The 21663-nt window shown below is 34.8% G+C and overlaps 1 protein-coding gene across 1 annotated transcript in view; it reads left to right on the forward strand.

The window, feature by feature from the left end:
• Positions 1–12063, forward strand: part of LOC148947764 (short transient receptor potential channel 4-associated protein-like) — a 42217-nt gene extending 30154 nt beyond the window's left edge. Inside the window, 5 exon segments of the mRNA XM_089095420.1 lie at positions 2849–2997; positions 5483–5613; positions 9970–10250; positions 11865–11971; positions 11974–12063. Of these exon segments, the coding sequence (XP_088951546.1) occupies positions 2849–2997; positions 5483–5613; positions 9970–10250; positions 11865–11971; positions 11974–12044 (739 nt within the window). The 3' untranslated portion in view covers positions 12045–12063.
• The last annotated feature ends 9600 nt before the right edge of the window (positions 12064–21663 follow it).

The raw sequence follows: 21663 nt of genomic DNA on the forward strand, positions 1-21663 counted from the left end.
AAAAAATATATCTGTGTGTGTAACACTCAATGTAAATAGCCGGGCCATATCTATAATGTTCGATCAATTTATAAATTACCCAATGGAATGTTAAAAAATTATGAATTACTTTGAAACTATTACGTTTCCCGGGCAATATCAATAACGCTTGAAATCTAGTGGGTAATTTGAGTAATTTTGTTCACATATTAGGGTAATTTTAAATAGATTTACACGCAAAATACCTCGAGTTTCTATTTTTTGTAGCAGCTGTCATTGTGGTGACATTTCTAGTTACATAGTTTTTTCTTTCTTTCTTTGCACTTGTTAGATTTACAGTCACGTCGACTAGACACGCCGCGTCAGCTTGGATGACATTCTTGCATTTCCTTTAAGTGAAATCGCCGAGGGATTTCTTCATCATAAATAAATTTTTCATTCATATAGTAAATAGGCTCCAAGCATAAAGTTGATTAGAATTCATGATTTTGAATCATGTTTTTATCTAGCTGTCATTATAGGTTAATTCCTTCCCTTTATGTTGACTTTACCTTAGCTACACTGTAAATTAATCAAACAGTTCGTGGTAACGAACTGTAAGTAAGGAGCGACCCGGCTCAATGGTAACCGAAACTCTAAAAAACGGAATTTTGGTACCAATAGATACATCAAAAGAATCAGATTTTAATTCTGATTTCAAATATATAAGTTTCATCCAGTTTAATCTTACCCATCAAAAGTTACGCGCCTGCGAAAATTTGGCTGATTTTCGAAAAAAGGGGGAAAGACCCCCTAAAAGTTATAGAACCTTAATGACATTCACACCATCATATTCAGCGTATCATAGAACCCTACTGTAGAGGTTTCAAGCTCCTATCTACAAAAATGTGGAATTTTGCATTTTTTGCCAGAAGAAAGATCACGGGTGCGTGTTTATTTGTTTGTTTTTTTTTTGTTTTTATTTCCCAGGGGTAATCGTATTGACCCAGTAGTCCTAGAATATCGTAAGAGGGCTCATTGGAACGGAAATTAAAAATTCTAGCTCTCTTTTAAAGTATCCAAAAAAATGGAGGGCAACTAGGCCCCTTCCGACGGTAATTTTTTTCTCAAAGTCATCCAATTAAAATTTTGAGATATCTAATTTCTCTAGCATGGTCAACAATTTTATAACTATATCTTTTAGGATGACTTAATTCCCCAGAGTTCCCTTTGGAAGGGTTACAATTTATGAGCTATTTCAATTGCTTACATTTCGCATTGGTGAGTGGGACGCATACATACTGTTGCAGGACTGATGGTTTTCTGGTGGGGGGGGGGGCTGGAGAGAGGCAGAAATTGGGAAATTCTTTCCGTGGAGGATTCTTTGGGGTAAGGGACATTTCTATGAAGGGGGCGCCGTATTTCAAGCATTATTTAAAAAACGAACAGAAATTCAATAAAAAAAAACAAGTTTTTTCAACTGAAAGTAAGAAGCAACATTAGAACTTAAAATGAACAGAAATTATTACGTATATGAGGGGGTTCTCCCCCAAGTCAATACCACGCTCTTTTCGCTACAGTTTTTTTTAGTGCTTTCAAAACAGCTATCTATTCTAATTAAACGGCCTTTGTGATTCTGGTGTTTTTTATTTAAATTTTTTTTTAACTTTTAAATTAAAGAGCGTGGTATTGACTAAGGGGAGAACCCCATCATATACATAATAACATATATGTATTAAAAAAAAAACAATAAAAAAAACAAGCGATACGGCTCAATAGTAATCGAAACTTTTAAAAACGGAACTTTGATGTCAATAAATGTAGCAAAAGAATGGGCTTATAATGCTGATTCTAAATATATGAATTTTATTAAGTTTAGTATTACTCATCAAAGGCTACGAGCCTGAGAAAATTTACCTGATTTTTTACAGAGGGGGGAAACATCCCCTAAAAGTGAAAGAATTTTAATAAAAATAACACCGTCAGATTCAGCGTATCAGAAAACCCTATAACATAGGTTTCAAGCTCATATCTGCAAAAATCTGCAACATTGTATTTTTTGTCAGAAGAAAAATATACGAATATAGAAGTTCGTTACGTAAGTTAATTTGTAAATTACGTCAGAACCAAATTTAGAGACAGCCATTTAGCAAAAGAAAAGTAAAATTTTTATGCAAATTTTTTTTACTTATTCAATGACGGTGAGCCAAAATAAAAGCTGCATCAACTGAAAAACGATCAGAAATGAAATAAAAAAAAAAACAAGTTTTTTAAACTTAAAGTAAAGAGCGACATTAAAAATTAAAACGAAAAGAAGTTATTCCGTATATGAAAGGGGCTGTACCCTCCTCAACGCCTCGCTCTTTGCGCTAAAGTTTGACTCTGTCTCACAACTTTGTTTTTTAAAACAATAAAAAACTGTAGCGTAAAGAGCAAGGCGTTGAGGAGGGGACAGCCCCTTTCATATACGGAATAATTTCTGTTCGTTTTAAGTTTTAATGTCGCTCCTTACTTTCAGTTTAAAAAACTTGTTTTTTTTTATTTAATTAAACAAAGAAATGATAGCAGTATTTATAATGACCAGTCAGTGTAATAAATTATCCTAGATTGTCGCTGATCTATACAAAACTATTAGATTGCCCGATTTTATAGGTCATCATTTATAAAGACTAATGATTATTAAAATTGCCCTGAATATAATTTATAACCAGAATGAGGCTACATGAAGTTGGCAATTTAATTAATACTTGAGGGTTGGTAAATATACCGATAAGGGTATGCTCACAGTATAATGACGAGATAATGGGGAAATAATTTACATCAATGAAGAGAATGGGGGAGGGGGAATAGTGTGCATGAATAGCTTTCAGCATTTAATCTTCTTTTTTAGATTTTGGCTTTGCCGTGCTATTGAAAGCTGGCTACGTGGATCCTGTACACCAGCAGATCAGCTATTTGTCATCAGGCGTGGCCTCCTTCAGCATATTACGAAAGTCATTGTTGAAGGTGAAAATTCTTCTGAAAATAATCGTGGCTATGGTACGTTTTCTTATTTTTAATTTTCGATTATTAAAAGGGAACTTGTATTCAGGACTGCTTGACAAGATTTATGGACTCCCTGTGCGTCTAGCGGCTTCCTGTGCACCTGTGGGCTCCCTGGACCCCCTATACGCTTAAGCTTGGAATATATATGTGTTTTAGTTAGCATCCTTGCTGGTCAAGTGGCAAGAATAGCAGACAAAATAAAAAAACTAATTTGCATCATAAGCGAAATATGACTGAACGATGGTATTTAAAAAAAAGTCTTCTTTTTTTCTCGTATCTTTCAGTAGGCTATTTCGTTGGGAATAGAGAAAAAGATTGATACTGATTGAAGACTACGGGTGTTTTTCATTACATGCATTATCAGTCGTTTTAAAAAGCACCTCAAAGATTAGTTGGAAGTTCACAACGTCTCCTGCCCTCAGTTCGTTTTGACGTGACCGATAACCTATTTGACATGTTAATATTTTTTCATGACCATTCTTATTCATTTTTTCGCCTTTGTTTATTGACAGAAGTGCAAAGTCAGCTAATCTGGGGCTGTGATAGCCATTTTTTGAGATTTTTTTTTTTTTAAACAGGATTAGATCTAAAGCTGGCTTCATTAAAGAATTAATAATATCTTTTGGGAGAACGTTGCTTGCCTCAACTCAGCACTGCCATATCTTATCAGTAGATGCTGTAGTGTATTCCCGAACAAGGTCAAACCGAAGTTAGACCCCGTTAAATCCAAGACAAATCGGTATCAAAACTCCTTTCGTCCCTTATTTTGTGAAAAACGGGGTCAAACCGAAGTTAGACCCCGTTAAATCCAAGACAAATCGGTATCAAAACTCCTTTCGTCCCTTATTTTGTGAAAAACGGGGTCAAACCGAAGTTAGACCCCGTTAAATCCCAGACAAATCGGTATCAAAACTCCTTTCGTCCCTTATTTTGTGAAAATTTATAATAAGTCACAGTGATTTAATATATGTAAATGTATTTTTATTTTTATAAGGACTGCGTAAAGTAGCGTTGTGTTTGAGTGTATTTCTTAATAAATTAGTCTAGTTCCATCTATTTCATTTTGCACGAAAGTACAAAGCTGAACATTAAAAATATATTTGAGTATCTGTTTATTTAAAATTTGATTATACAAAGCAGCTACATGCTTTTTTTCTGTGTATATTAATTGCATAGACGTTCATCTAGAAGATACTGAAAAACAACGATTGATTATTTCACATATATTTTATAAAAAAAAAGAAGAAGTTATGTAGTTGGTTAAATACCGAAAAGAAAAACCTTGAGTGGGTGGTCGTCCTTTGAATGAAACTCAGAATAAGGGGGGAGGGTGTAATTTTTTTCGAAAGTATCGAAAGAAACCATTCTTCATAATGTAATTAGCATCCAAGCACTTAATACATTATAAGTACTACCACTAGAAATTAAGTGCCCTTTTCAATAAATGAAGTGCTAGGGCCCCCTCCGTGCTTTAATTGATATCTTATGCCCAGACACGGTTTTGTCATGATAATTGCTATGGTGCAAAGATTTCGATACTGTACATCTCTTATGACTAACGCAAATCTTCGTAAAAGTAGAGAATCTCAAGTTCTGTTGGTATACCCAAGTTAAATTCAAAAGCCGAAAACAAGCTTCTAGACAGCTTTTCAATTTCAGGTGTGTGCACATACGCCCTTTTTCCGTAATGGAATGAGTAGGGAAACACCTTGCCGCTTTTAGGTATATCGCAGTGAAAGATACTTGGTGTGGCAAAAGGTACCCATTAGTGGGGATATTTACTATAAGTACTCAGTATCTGCGTCAGAAATTTTTTCTTCTGATTTTGTTATTAAAGTATCAATAGTTGTTCTCCGGAATTTTCAGACACCCATTTCAATTTCACGTATGATTAGTACTAGTGACTTCCCTTTGTATTACATTACATTTTATCGTGTTTTTTTGCTGAACTACACATTTCTGGCTAAAATCGAACTTTAAAACTGATTAAGATCATGCTAAAAGTAAATTGAGTTAATTAATTTTTCCCTATCCGTATTGTTATTGATAAAGGTGTTCAGTCTATTTTAAAGAGAATATTAATTAGAAAACGAAAAGGAAGATTTCTGTAGCGAATTTTATCCTCTGGTTGTATTCGCAGAGGCATTGTCTTTCCTTCTTCTGCTAGGGATAATATTTTAATTTTTCTTTAAGGTTAGAAACTACCTCATATAGTTTTATATACAAGTTACCAAAATGAAGCATTATACCCTTTCACATTGCATTCTTGATAGCTTTTTCGCGTATTAAGATGTTGGGTAAAGATCAAAACTGTCTCTTGGAAATGCTAATATATAGTTGCTTCTGTAAATCTTAAATGGGACTGAAGGCCTTAATATCATACACGGACAGTTCTATGTCTGGGGACTTTTGATCCACCCAGTATTTGAGAACTGTATGTTTATAATATTATGTTATTTATCCATTTACCTTTTACTAGAAGATACAAGTGATTCAAATAGTTTACCTCGGGAAGTGGCACAGAGCAGTTTCGATCTTCTTGGAGAAATAATTAGGTTCAGTCAAGCTGGATGTATTGAACTAGATTCTCGTCTAGATGCAAACTTTAAGGTAAGAGAGTTTCTGTTTATTATCAGCTTTTTCACATAAATATACTCATAACTTGCCAAAAAATGCTCAACATAATTTTTGCTTGCTATGTGGAAGGGCTAGCATTGCCAATTTTTGACTGCGATTCATCTTGATAAGCTGAACTGCATGATCTATGTTTTTTTTTTTTAATTTTTTTAGAAGCTTCAAGCTTCTGTGTTGTACTAAGCACTTTGATAAGTTGCAAATGGAAAGCTCGCTTTAAGGTCCTTTCTCGTGCAATAATATATTCTGAACGTTCCTTATGAGTTTTCTGGAAATGAGTGTTAGTTACCACCACTGCGACCTTACAAAATGTTTGTTCAGGTGGAAGAAGCCATCTTAAGTACATCACGTAAACTAAACAAACAAATACAAAATTCACATGACCCTTAATCAGCCTGTTCCAAAGAATACAAGTAACTTATAAGAGTAGAGACTAGCGCTGATGTTGGGGGAAAAATCACCAGCTTCATTTAGTGCCTGGTTTTTCTTGACTTTTTTTAAACTTCGCAATTGTGTTTTTCAGCATCTGAGATCAAAGACTTGTTACTACACTAATTTTGGGAGTAAAACTAATTAAACTAATTTTGCCTTAATATTAATCTAAAGAAATCACCAAAAACAGCCAAGCGCTAGATGGCATTGTTGATCTTTTTTGTGACATTTGGGCCAGTTTTCCTCTTATAAGTTACCCATTCTCTATGTCTTATTCTGTCCGACACAAAAAAACAGTCGTTTTCAAGAAGAATCACAATTTGTCTGGAAATTGAGTGGGAAAAACGTGGCTAACTCCAGTTTAATATTGGACTTTTAACTAAATTGAATGTTGTTGAAAGAGATGCAATGATTTTTTTTTTTCAAAATAGCAGTCATAGTGTTAGAATTACAATGCGTTTTTGGTAGCCTAATACTATTTCAAATTTTGAGCGAATTATGATTCTTCTCAAAGGTTAACGTAAACGTAAATTTCAAAGGCATAAGAGATTTTGTGTGAAGGACCTATTTTTTAGAAATCAGTAGCTGACTTCATAAATGTTAGACCAAAGAGCTGACTAAGGTCAATAGGTCTGTCTGAGAAACGGAGTAGTGGCGTTTACTTGAATCTTCAGTGGGTGGCCCTGTTTACAAAACAGTGTGAATCATAGCCCAAATAAGAGTGAATGATAGCCCAAATAAGAAAAAAGCAATGCCCAAACAGCCTGCGAAAAAGATCTGGCCCTGGTGTGCGTGCCAAGTGTACTAATTTTATCATGGCTTATAGCATTTCTTTTTGGTTTCGTTTCTACCTTTATGGGCTCATGTCTGATACAGTCATTTTGTCTGAACGAATAACCAATAGCTTTAAGCATTTTAACTTATCGTTCAGTTTTTGAGGCACTGAAGCCCTTACAGGCTGATGGATTCTTTGTGACGGGGCCTGTTTGATAACAATTTTTTTTTTTGTGCTATATTCTTTTATTTATAGTTAGATTTTTATTAATTGGAAAATTCTCTGGAATATGGGGTCCTGAATTTTTTCTTTATGTTTACACTTATTGCTCACAACCTCAGCTTTTCCTCACGTATTGTGTTGGATTTTGGCTCTGTTTCCTTGATACTGGATAATTGTGTCATTATATACCCTTATTCCAACTTATGTTTGTTATCAAGAAGTAGATTTTTTGCTTTTCAGACATTTTCTGCTGTTAAAAAGTTTGAATCTTTTTATGTAATTCCATATTATAGTTTACGATTAATGTTATATTAGCTAACCTTGCCCTGTTTCTATATTCATGCTTAGGGTAAGTTAGGTACAAACTGTAAACCAAAGTAATTAACAGTGTTGTCATACAATCGTAAATAGAAATCAAGAATTATTTAGAGCTTATAGATCGTTCATGACAGTTTCGTCGTATTGGGATTCTGGAACTGAAGTTCATGAAGAAATGAAATGGAAAGATGTTGAACCTCATTCCTGTTCGTAAAGAAGCTTGTCAATTGAGCCTTTTTGTCCACTAAAATATCTAGATGCGAACCGCCTTCATGTCTGCAATCCCTGTCAGTTTCATTGTATTATTGCAGTCAGCTAGTGGCACAATGCATAGGGTGACGACGTTATTCTAAGTAGCCGTGTCGTGGAAGCCTAATTGATCACCTTTCCAATACCTAAGTTGCGTCTTTCTTCTATTAGTCTATCAATTAACCATCCGAAACATAAATTCTGTGTTGATACCCATTACCTAGTGGCTGCTTAAATCTCAAAAATTCTCTTCCTCTTCAGCAAATCGTATCAGGATTTTGTTTGGTCACTTACGTTCTTCTACTTCTCCAACCATGATATATAGAGTTGATAAGAACCTTAGGATAGCATATAGAAAAATTTCGCTCTATTAAGGAAGATGTGATCGAAAGAGCCTGTTGTAGTTTCTAACACAGTTTTAATGTCCTAGTTATTCTATTCCTCTCTGGTACTAGACATTTGTTTCGGGAAAGGCATGCAGTACCCTACATTTGACATATTTCATATACTGTTAAGTTTTTGCTTCGTTTATCATGTTAGTAATTTAGTCGATAAGTTCGACCGTATTGATGTAGCGTCTCAAATAATAGTCTCAATGAATTTCTTTGTAAGAGAACTCTGAATTTTATTTCTGAGTAGTCTGTCTAGACTTGTCCCAGTTAAACATAGGAAGTTATTGATTAAGAAAGTGTTTGGCACATGGGGAAGAGATTTTGAGAATGTGGTAAACCGTAATAGATTTGTATGAAATAATATAGAAAAAATGGCAAGGTTTTCAACAGTTGGTAGGTGAAAGAAGATTTATTCTACGAGGAGTTGTAGATATTACCCAAAGGACTGAAAAATATCCAAGCTTCGGGTATGAAATAATATAGACAAAATGGCAAGGTTTTCAACAGTTGGGAGGTGAAAGAAGATTTATTCTACGAGGAGTTGTAGATAGTACCCAAAGGACTGAAAAATATCCAAGCTTCGGGTATGAAATAATATAGAAAAAATGGCAACGTTTTCAACAGTTGGGAGGTGAAAGAAGATTTATTCTACGAGTTGTAGATAGTACCCAAAGGACTGAAAAATATCCAAGCTGAGGCTACTAATAGCGTGATAAATTAGTTCTTGAAACGTGATGGTTGTGAAGTTAGAAGTAAATTACTGAAGATTACTTTAATTTCTTGAAAAGGGGGAACCAAGCAAGTTTATGAAAAATTTAGTTAAACCCTTCGTGAGAGAGAGCATGAGATTGAGTATGGTAAATAAAGAGACATTAGCTTGATTTCTGTAGCAAGCAAATTACTTAGCATGTTGATATTTATTAGACTTATTTATTATTATATTAAGAATAAGATTTGAATATAATGTTAAGAAGACTGTGTTGCTTAGAATCAAAAGCAGATGAGGATCTTTCGTAACAAGAAACAGGATCATTTGGATCGTTTAGCTTCACTTACCTCGGTAGCATATTAGTAATGACGATTGATGCTACGAAGGTGTAAAAAGTAGAATAGTGAAGGTGGAGGACGTTCTTTCGCAGGGAAAAAATAGGAAGATAAGTATGCGAACTAGGATTAGAATATCTGAAGCCAGGTTTGACGAAGAGATGTTAAATGTTTTCCTAAGGAAATGCCTAAGGATTGTTTTAGGTAAGGATCTGACTGGCCGTATATCAAAAATTAAGCTTTACGAAAAATTTGGTTCTATCTGGCTTTCTAGGAATATTTTGAAAGAAAAGTTTCAATGGCTCGGTCACATTCTACGTATGAAGGGTGACGAATTGCCAAAGATTTTCGTTCTAGAAAACTACTTTTTTGCCATCCATCTAGGACTAAACGAAAAGCAGGTTATTCCCAAATGAAGTGGGAAGAACTCATCATCAAAATCTAAAGTAATTTGGAACTCCATGGGAGGGGGGTAAAGGATGAAACTTTGAACATATTTGGGAAGAGAGGGAACATGCTCAGCCATGTTGCTATCAGGCGCCTTGGTGTTGCAGTGAGTTGTTGTTCGTAGTGGTGGTAGTAGTAATATGATCTTTTTTAATTTTTTCCTTCCTGAAGCAAGTTAAATGAATTTTTTATGATATAGTGAGTGTACTCATTTTGATGTTGTTGGCTGTTTTTCTATATTTCACTATGGTTTGCACTCCACTTCGAAAAATCACCAGGTGGCTCGCAAAAAGGTCAGCATTTTAATAAAAGTCGGGTATGATCGTTTTTTTTTCAGACTTGGTTTAATTCTCTCGGAGTAGGGGCACTAAGGCTCTTGTAATTCGGCTCCGTTTTTATTGTCAACATTTATGTAGCATGGTTTATTATAATTAATCGCATTTCTTATTTCAGGTTCGCTGCTTCTTCAGTGTCATCAATTCAAACTTGGTGGACTCCAATATGTTTCTAAGGAGTGTATTTTTGAGTCTCGATCATTTTATGGCATCTCCGAAAACAAACGAGTTCCAACGCGCTACTTTCAGAAACTCTAAATTTTTTGGACCTCTTCTGCACATCAGACGTAGAGTTGCTTATCTTGCAAGCTTAATTTCAACTGTTTCGGTTGATACATTGACCCAGGAAAATATTAGCTGTCTCAACACTGTCATCATTCTTCTAATGTTGGCACAGAGGTAAGTTTGAAGAAAAATTTACTTTAAATTACTATTTAATTACGGCTCTTTTAGCCTTTCATAAGTAGATATGACCTGAGACCACTTCATATTTTGAGTTTTTACTGTCAAAGTACTTAATCGAACCTTAGCTTTATAGAAATCACAAGGATATTCTCTTGAGAATAGAATGGAATTAAAAAAAAAAATTCACAGTATGGTTGCCGAATCCGAATTATTTCGGACCTTAATCATATTTTGTCTAACGGTAATCATATTTTGTAGAACTCAGTTTAATGAGTTCATTTTAAAATGCACTTGAGAAGAAAAAACAGAGCATAAAGATCAAAATCCTAATGATTCTTCTTCACTATTTGTTTAAAGGCGCTGATTTAATAGTTATCTCAACAGTTCATTTGGCGAGTTGACCAATTCATCTGATGAAATGAAGTTGATGAAGTGAGATAAAAGAGAAAAAGCTAAACACAGCAATTGTAAATTTCATTTTCTTTAATCATCGCATAATTTTAATCATGAAATTATGTTTCCCTAGAGGAAAACATAATGATCTGACATTTAGGGAGTCCATATCTTTTTTTTCCAGGGTGGGGAGTGAATTTGCACTGGAGTGTAGATTTACAAATTCCATGTTTTATTAGTAGAATCAGCTAGAAAAATAAGTATTTTTGTCTGAAAAATATTTTTAGAAATCACTTTTTTTTTCTCTTTTTTCGTTTGTTTCTTTCCAGATGTCCTGCTTTTCTCGTTCATTATGGTCAAAAAAGTCAAAAATATTAAATGCTATGGGAGGACAAACCGACTCGAGCCTCAGACCATAAAGGCCCATTGCCTCCGCTTGAATGTGAAGTTAATACGTGCACATATAGCCTAATGAAGGAAACTCATGGTTGGCCATGTAAGTCACAATATAACTCAGCTGGGCCAGGTTGGAAAATTCGGTTAGGAATTCTTCAACTTGGTTGTCGAAATACTCGGAAAAATCACGATGCGAACTGGATAAGGAATACGCACTGTATTTTTGTATGTTTGTGAATATTATACATAATACTACAATTAAAGGTCCAAAGGAGTTGAGCAGAATTGGAGGTGATAATTATTAGAAATTTCATTACTTCCTAGGGCTTCTTTGGCCAATCAAATATATGGAGCTGTGTGCATTCAGGCCCTAATTTTTCTGGAAACCTTGGGCTAATCCTAAGGCAAGAGAATTCAACATTCGTTACTTGACGATGTCTGTCTTCTTGTCACCGAGTTTTCTTCAAAGGTTTCTCATCCACATTTTTTTTTTAATCTTAGTAATTCCAATTACCCGTATGATTATGCTGTCAGAAGCCAATTTGGCTTGTACATGTTATACATTCTGACCTTTTTCACACCAAATAAGTTGGTGGAGTCTTCAGTTTTTACACTCACAACGAATACTCCCTAAAAATGAGGAGTAAAAATGTATAAATTGTTTTCTTTAACACTTAACATAATTTAACCAAGTTCAGATAAGAAAATTAATTTAACAACATTCTTCATTTTCTAGCACAGAAGGAAATACCTTTTGATTATCAATATCTTGACTGTTTTCATTCCGGCTGTAGGTTTTCAATTTTGTTTTAATTACAGGCGAGATGAGCTACCTAAGTGTCTTGAAGCTTTGTCCGACCCTACATATCCGACTTTCCGTCGTTCAACTAGAGACAGCTGCTCTGAGCCTGATCCTGCCTTAGTGCCACCTCCTCCTTTGGTACTCAGTTGTCTATTACAATTACTCAGGTTCTGGAAGGTTCATTACAAACCTGGTGACCAGAATAGCGTCTCGCTCGAAAAGGTAAATTTCTGTGTTCAGACTTATTCATGAGATTCTTTTATACTCTCCGATTTTGGAGGCTATTAATATGTTTGAATTTGAGTCTTTTTAGAAACAATATAATTGTTTTTTTGTTGTGCTGAAATATTTTACTTTACTAGTAGAATTATAAACCTTAAATTTTATCTGAGAAAATGTCAAGATTCAAGAAAGTGGATGTGCCAGGCTATGCTGGGATTGAAATTATTTTTTCTTCAAATTCGCATTTCTTTCTCATAAACAATTTTATCAATGAAAACAAATTCTGATGCATATGCCCATTTATATTTTATTTGATAGATTAGAAAAGAAAACCTTAGTAAAAACTAGTTATTGCGCGTCAATTCACTAACGACAACACATTTTTAAATGTTGGTGGGATAAACAGGACCGACGATGCTTATTAACTAGGAGTCATTTCACTAGATATACAGTAAAGGGGAAAGTATGACACGTCTAATTTTGGGGATAATGGGGCTGTAAAATACGGTAGAAGCCTTTTAGGTAATTTGTGAAAAATAGCTAATGCAGAATCTTCATACAGGGTTACAGGCCTATTGTTGCCAGAGTGCCGAGCCTAGGCAGTTACCGCTAGGACCAGTTGGTTGCAGTATCAAGGTATTTTTGGACCAGTAAGGTTTAGGTTCTTAATATCACCCAATGTATCTTTCAGCGTAAAATGAATTCAGAAACTATCATCTTTCAGTATTTCTATGAAACCACGTTTGCAACAAACCAAGACAATTTTCAAGTCGTATTGAATCTCCTCTCTTAGTGTACACTTAAAAAAAGAATATTCCTTGTCGAAAAATATTTCAAAGATGCGCGCATAGCAAGGAGCTTGAAACAAAGCTGGCATTTAAAGAAATTAGCTGTGCCTCGTGCAAAAAATAACCTAAAAGAGATCCGTTGCTAAGGAAATCTTACAATTGGAACAATACAAATAGCCGTATTTGAAACGAAAGGTCATATCTGAGACTCCTGGGAAATGAGATAATGAGAAATATTATCCTAGTGGATTTTTATTATGTGATCACATTTACAGAGTTAACGACTCAGAAGAGTTCGGACAAAACGGCTATTCATCGAGGCAAAAAAGGTTCAAGTAACTCCCGTCTCAAAGAATAGCTAGCTTAGTGTTATGAGCTATATATCGTAATGAAGTCACATTATTCAGCATCCTGCAATTTACTTTTTAGTTGTATCTTTTTTATATTTAAATCTTCGAGCAAATAACCGTTTGTGCAAAAAACTTACAAAGGCTTTTCTTACTGCCCTGTCAAATTACCAAAACTGTTGTACACCTTTATGTACAAGGTGTGATATAATATATCAGGCTGCTGTAAATTTGCTTTTTGTATCAGACTGCTGTAAATTTGTTTCTATTTTTTATGTTAAATAAATTATTTTGATCTTTAAGTTAGTCTGAGATTCTGCTTGTCCGTTTATTCTGCTTTTTACCATTTCAGACTTCAAGAATACAATTCAGTGAATGGCAAATGATTGTCAACCAGCTAATACACCCTGATAGAGACAACAGCTCTTCTCTGTTTCACTATTTACCAGAAGGGCATTGTCGAAACCAGCTATTATTCGATATGGAAGTTGCATAGAAATATATTAAAGCATGGATTTGCCATGCAGGAGTGTTGAAAGTGAATTAATTGAAAGGGTATGGGAATACCCGTCGTTGTGATTAAAAAAAGGATATTTGTCCAAGTGGTATTTAGTGTGTTGCTCCAAACATGTCTCCCAATTCTAGTTGCATAACTTCTCAGTCATAGCGAAGTTGTAAGCCAAATTGTCGTTATCATCGTCGTAAATATTCAAAAGGGGAGAAAATCAAAATTTATTAACTGCCTGACTCTTATTATGCATGTTCAGGTAATTGAGGCTACATGAGAAGTACATTTTTAGGAAAACCAGCAGTTGAGTAGTTGTCCTTTTTTCAATGTTTAGAAAAAAACTTCTATCATTGTCTAACGCTTTTCTATAAGTATCCGCTGCATGATTTCCTTGCCGTCATTTTGCTTTCTCGAAAATTGTTTGGTTAATATTAAACCATCACAACTTCAATCCTAAAATTATTTTACTTCGATTTCAGTGGACATTTTTTTGAAACTTGGACATATAGAAATAGTAACTGCAATAGCATAGAATAGGTATTTGATCGCCGCTTCCTTAAACCTGGCACGACTCGGCCGTCAAAACATAATTTCTGCATCATATTTTGTATGTTGGGTTTTTGAAGGCGGACTATGATTGTCACCAAACATATATTCATGATTCATTTTCATTGTCTAAGCGATCGACGGACGATGAATTGGTCGTTAAACCATCAGAATGATTTTTGGATAATTATTTTAAAATCAGCTATAAATATTAAAATAGATTTAATTATAAGAAGAGAATCAAAATATTTTGAGTTAGTTTAATTGGCTACAGTTTAATTTTCACCATAAGAAATAAAGTAAAAGCTATGAGGAAATGGTGTAATTTACATTTACTGACTGCCCTTGAGTAGTTACCGCCTTGGAAGGCTCGCACACCCCTAGCTACGCCATTAACCTACAGCAATGCAGTCAACAGGTGATTCTCCCTTTTTTCTTTTACGTGTGTTCGACGATTGTGCAATTCGGTTTATTTTTGCTCTTTCAGCTTTAAGGTGTTTTTCTTTTTGTTTCGCGTAAGTGCTTTCATTTATACTTAAGTAGACTATAGCAGCAATTCTAGATTTCGATATCTGGCGATTTTTTTGGTTTGTTTTGTTTTAGTTATATATTCTCGATAAATCTTTATAGAAAATAGAAAACTATAAGGCGCATATTTTATGAATAGGAATAATTATATACTTTATTCATTTATTTAGCTTTACGAATAGTATATAGTGATACCTGATAAGTAACACTAGACTGATGTTATCACAGCTGTCCAAAAATTCCGCTAAACTTTTTATATTAAAAGTTTCAGCCGAATTAAAAAAAAATTCGTTTTCAAAAAGAAAAAAATGCCATCGTTTGGCTCTTGGGGTTTTTAGATTTCAGCTTCTTTTTCAAAATGCTTTAACAGTAGACAAATACATTAGTTTCACTCTCCTATATTGAGTGAAACTTAGAAAAATCCTAAAACTTCTGAATCATGATAATTTGCCTTTTAAAAAATTGAGATTTCTTGTCTGTAAAATAGGGAAGCCTGAAAATAAAATTATCTGTATGGTTTCTTCGTCTTTTTCTTCAAGTTCTGATCTTTCGTCCACTAACTTATAAAACATTTATTTGACGTTCTTTTATTTTGAACAATGTTGTCTCAATCGAATGAAAGTATTTTATATCAGTCACGATTAGTTTTAATTGGGCCAGTTAAAAGTTTATACATCTGGTTATGGGTTACAGTGTAAAGTGCTATATTTTATTTTATTTTCTACTAAAGCGAATCGGAAGTTCCCAGTATTGCTCGCTTCGTGTTGTCTTTGGTAGAATCGTCTCAGCTAAATATAATTCACTAAGTCATCATTTTTCAATCGGGGGAGGCGTGATCCCGTTGACAAGGAGTTATGGTGAATTGGAAAAATTAAACGCCCATGTGCGACAGAAACTTGTTTATTAATTAGTTGATTTTAGTCAAAAGCAGATAAATATGTATATAAATGTTACATGCGAGCGCAAAAATAAAGGCATGGACAACTAAATAACCAGGGATGAATAAATAACTAATGAGATAACTAAGCGTTAGTAATAACACAGATTAGTATGACCAGGTGACTATGTATTATAATTGGCTGTCGAAGTGGCTGACTTTACTTTTGACATGTTTTGGACGGTTGTGTCACGGCAAAGTGAGACATGGTTATCTAAATAGTATCTGCCCAAACGATAAATGTGAGGCTTTTATTTTGCTAACAAAACTGCTAAAATTCTACTTCCCTGTTCTTGTTTCTAATCGTCTTGGATTATTATTCTCAGCACTCAGAACTGCGTTCTCATCTATGGACGCAAGAACAAGAGATCGCCGCTTTAATACCATCAACCTATGTTTATAGAAGAATTTTGCAATTGCACCACTTGGAGACTACCTTGATCAGGATCTTCAAAAAAGAAAAAAATATATAAGAAAAACACAGCCCCCAACAGTGGTAGTCAGAAAAGAAATTCTATTCCAGGAAAATTGCTTAAAAATGAGTCCTATTCGAAATATAATCTAAATAAGAACATTTACAGTATGAATTTTAAATAACGTTTGTCATATTTTTAGAATTTTGTTTCTTCTTTTCGTGTAGTAGCTTTTTATACTGTGGACTGCTCTTTTATGCAATAAGCTACTTTAACCTTAAAAGGATTGTTGTTTGAATTTCGATATTTTAAATTTTTTTCAAAGGCTCAATTTAAATTATCGTCTGCTAGGATGAAAGTCTTATTAATTGCTAATACCAAAATATCTTTAAAATCCTATCAGGGAAATAAGTTTTGGCTGTTCCAAAGAGTATGGGTAACTTAGAGTGGAGACTGGCGCTAGTGTCGGCAAAAATCTCAACGCCATCTAGCTTTTGGCGATAATTGACATTATTTCAAGTTTTGTAATCCTTTTCCTGTCAAGTATTGAGATTAGACACTTATTACTACACTAATTTTACCAACTACACAAATTAAATTAATTATTCTTTTTATTCCACTGGAAAAAATACCAAGTGCATTCAAATGCTAGATTGCATTGAGGTTATTCGTCGACACCAGTACCAGTTCCTACTCTTGTAAGTTACCAATACTCTCTGGGCTGTTCCATGTTGTACAAATTGAAAATAAACTTGAACGCGGCGCCTAATTAGGAAGGTGAAGTATTGATATTAGGAATCTAAGAAATTTTTGCTCCCTTTTGTGCTTTTGATTCATTACACGTTCATAATATAGGTTTTATTTCTTTTTGTTCAGTTGCGAAGCTATATAGACAATAAAAATGTTAAAAGTGAACTCCTGCGTTTTAAATAGTTAGTTCAGACCTAGTGTTGGATGTTTTCCATGCAGTACGAACGAACTTCTGTTCCTTTCTGAATAACTCCTGTTCTGGGAGTTTTTCTACACCATTCCCTATTTCTATTATAGGTTTGGACCGTAGACAAACTTTAGAAGACGGAGCAGCTCCAAAGAATTTGTTGAATACAGTGCCAAAGCTTGACATTTAGCATTCAATGACTTTCAACAAGAGGCACGGCTAAGCACACTGGGCCCCTTCGTACATGCAAGTTCAGATGATGAGGAGGGGAGGGTCAATAATAATTTGATTTTGTGGCTTTTGCAGCATACTTTACTCCCCATACAGGACATTTTGACAGTCGGCATCTTGCAGCATAGCTACAAAATGAAAAGGGGTTACTGCCGGGATTTTTAACCTAGAAAGCAGAAGAACCGGCTCGGGGCAAGGAGAAAGTATTTGCGCCTAAAATCAGCCCATTAGCAGCCTATAATCTATCTGGTATATGTCTTTAGTAAACTTGAACAAGAGATCTGTGTGCTGACCTAACCTGTTTTGCCTGCCAAGATTGCTTTTCCTCTAGACAGGATTGCTAACAACTGGTAGTATTTACCCGATGTCAATTTTTGGGAGATTGTTACCTTGACCGTGTTTCAGCGTGACAAGAAATGCTAATCCCGCAGAACTGAACTTTCTCGGATGTAATTTACAATATTAATATAATAGATGCTTACCCAGCCATGATATGTTTACTGAAATTGCCACCTCTTTACGAGATAAATAAAAAAACAAGTTTTTTTTTTAACTGGAAGTAAGGAGCGACATTGAAACTTAAAACGAACAGAAATTGTTCCGTATATGAAAGTGGCTGTCCCCTCCTCAACGTCTCGCTCTTTACGCTAAAGTTTAACTGTCTCAATACTTTATTTTTTAGAACAATAAAAAACTTTAGCGTAAAGAGCGAGGCGTTGAGGAGGGGACAGCCCCTTTCATATTCGGAATAATTTCTGTTCGTTTTAAGATTTAATGTCGCTCCTTACTTTCAGTTAAAAATATTGTTTTTTTAATTTAATTTCTGAATGTTTTTGAATTGATGCAGCTTTGATTTTGGCTCACCGTACATGAATAATTAAAATGGAATTTGCATATTAATTTTCCTTTTTTTGGCTAAATGGCTTTCTCGAAATTTTGTTCTGGTGTAACTTACGAATTAACTTACGTAATGAATTTCTATATTCGTATGTTTTTATTACGTATATAAGGGAGTTCGCCCCCGTTTTAATTACACAGCAAGTGCGGTAAAGTTTGAATTTTTTAGAATCACAAACCCATTAATAACAAAGTCCTGTCAATTAAAATACACATGTCTTAAAAGTCCTAAAAAAAATAGCGTAAACAGCGAGGTATTGACTAGGGGGTAGCCCCCCTCATATACGTAATCATTCTGTTCGTTTTAAGTTTTAATGTGCTCCTTACTTTCAGTTGAAAAAAACTTGTTTTTTTAATTTAATTTCTGATCGTTTTTGAAATAATGCTGGGAAATCCGGCACCCCCTTCATAGGAATGTCGCTTCCCCCAAGGAAAGATCCTCCATGGAAAGATTCTCCCCCGTAACCCCTACTCAGACCACCCCCCCCCCACCAGAAAAAATTCCTCCTGAAAACGGCTGTATACTTCCCAATACCCAAAACTATATGTAAACAATGGGCAAAGTTTATAACTTGCAGCCCTTCCCCCAAGAACTTTGGGGGATTGTCATCCTCAAAGACATATTAATTAGATTTTTGACTATGCTGAACAAAATGGCTATCTCAAAATTTTGATTGGGTGACTTCGGGAAAAATATGAGCGTGGGAGGGGGCCAAGTTACCCTCCATGTTTTTGGTCACTTAAAATTACACTAGAACTTTTAATTTCCGTTCCAATGAGCCCTCTCATGATATTCTAGGACTACTGGATTGGTACGATCACCCCTGGAGAAATAAAACAAACAAATAAACACGCATCTGTGGTCTTTCTTCTGGCAAAAAATACAAAATGTCATATATTTGTATCTAAGCGCTTGATATTTCCTTCTTAGGATTCATAGATACATTGCATCTGGCAGTATTATTATCGTGAAATTTCTATGGCTTTTAGGGGTTGTTTCCCCTTTTTTTAGAAATATAGAGTATTCTACCAGGGTTGTAAGTTTGAACAGATAAGACTAAACGTTCATGAAACTTACATATTTGAAATCAGCATAAAAATCTCATTCTTTTGATTTATCTATTGATATCAATATTCCGTTTTTTAGAGTTTCGTTTACTATTGAGCCAGGTCGCTCCTTACTTACAGTTCGTTACCACGAACTGTTTGATACCACGCTCTTCACGCTTAAGTTCGAATTTTGCTTAAATCACAAACCCCTGAATCACAAAGGCCGTTTAATTAAAATAGATAGCTCTTTTGAAAGCACTAAAAAAAAAAAAAAACTGTAGCGTAAGATGCGAGGTATTGACTTGGGGGCGAACCTCCTCATATACATAATAATTTCTGTTCGTTTTAAGTTCTAATGTCGCTTCTTACTTTCAGTTGAAAAAACTTGTTTTTTTTTAAATTTAATTTCTGATCGTTTTTTAAATAATACTGGGAATCCGGCGCCCCCTTCATAGACATGTCCCTTACCCCAAGGAAACATCCTCCACGGAGATTCTCCCGAGTAACCCCCTCCTCCAGCTCCCCCCCCCCCCCACCAGAAAAAATCCTTCCTTAAAATATCTGTATACTTCACAATAACCAATTCTATATGTAAACAATGGGCAAAGTTCATAACTTGCAGCCCTTCCCCTGGGAACTGTGGGGGATTAAGTTATCCTAAAAGACATATTTATTAGATTTTCGACCATACTGAACAAAATGGCTATTAAAAATTTTGATTGGGTGACTTCGGGAAAAAATAAGCGCGGGAGGGGGCCAAGCTGCCCTCTAATATTTTTGGTCGCTTAAAAAGGGCACTAGAATTTTCAATTTCCGTTCAAATGAGCCCTCTTACGATATTCTAGGACTACTGGATTGATACGATCACCCCTGGGAAAATAAAAAAACAAAAACAAATAAACACGCATCCGTGATGTTTCGTCTGGCAAAAAATTCAAAATTCCACATTTTTCGAGATATGATCTTGAAACTTCTATAGTAGAGTTGTCTGATACGCTGAATCCGATGGTATGGTTTTCATTAAAGTTCTATGATTTTTAGGGGGTGTTTCCTCTTTTTTTCGGAAATAAGGCAAATTTTCTCAGGCGTGTAACTTTTGATAGGTAAGAATAAACTTGATGAAACTTATATATTTGAAATCAGCATAAAAATCTGATTTATTTGACATATCTACTGGCATCAAAATTCTGTTTTTTGGAGTTTTGGTTACTATTGAGCCGGGGCGCTCCTTGCTTACAGATTACCGGACACAAGTTATTCGAGCAATTATCTATAATGTTTCTGGGAAGTATTTTCCTGATTTTTGACACCATTAGGTCCTTGAAGCGGTGACGCGAAGTTATCTTCCTTACTAGATACGTGGTCATGGCAGGCTGAAACACGCAATAAATAGTCCTGGTACTTAACCATAGTGTTTCAGGGTGGATTTCATACTCAGTTGATAAGTACTCCTAATTAGCTGTCTAGCTCTTATGGGTCTGGCGAATAATACAAAATCGATTACAAAATACCGATAAATAAAAGTTCAAATAGGGATAAAATCCTTTTGATAGAGAGTGATTTTCACAAACAGCGATAAAATTTCACAAAAAATACTAGATATTTCGGTCACATATGCAGTGGCCGTCATCAGTAGTAAAACTGATGATTATCTACGAAATACCATTGTTAGATCGGAAATAACATGCTTAAATATTTTAAAAATTGTCATCATTTGTATACGTGGCTCTTTTTTAAGGATTTTCTTCAACCCATCTATTTTTCTTATGGTTTTTGGTATGAAACGTTTTCGCATAATATCATCACCGGAATCAAATTCTGGACCCTGAAGTGTATTGCTGCAGTTATGTCCGAACTCCGGATCCCCTTTTACCAAGCCAAGACCAATCCCACAGCGCCACTACAGGATTTGCCTTTCAATAAAGTTGGTTAATCTGAAAAATTCTGTACCGATAAGCCTACTTAACCTGAAGGATTCCTCTGTCTATGAAAAAAAGACTTATGCTAGTACTGTCTGATCTGCTTAACATATCGAAAGTTAGTTTGCATCGCTGAAAAGAGCGTAAAAAATGACAAGGAATAGTGAAAATAAAATCTGATTGTTTGAGTTGGTTATTAGGAGGCTTACATATCCGTGTATATATTAAAACATAAAGAAAAATCCACGATCTAATTTCTAAACCGAAAAACCTGCATAAGCAGTTATTCACATTTTCGCAGTACGGGGACCCAATTTAAAAAAGGAAACGTGGGTGGAAAAACAGCAAAAATAGAATCAATCAAAATATATAGCCCCCAGCAGCTTAAGAAGCTGTGACTCCTTTGAAAGCGTAGTTGACTTTGGGAACCAAGAATTTGTTAGTGTTTGAATGTTTGCGAAAAATACGTTTTCGCTCATTTATCGTCACTAAT

The sequence above is a fragment of the Artemia sp. Qi Xiang Cuo genome, chromosome 10 (genome assembly GCF_049724085.1).
Source record: "Artemia sp. Qi Xiang Cuo chromosome 10, ASM4972408v1, whole genome shotgun sequence".
Classification (NCBI taxonomy): domain Eukaryota; kingdom Metazoa; phylum Arthropoda; class Branchiopoda; order Anostraca; family Artemiidae; genus Artemia; species Artemia sp. Qi Xiang Cuo.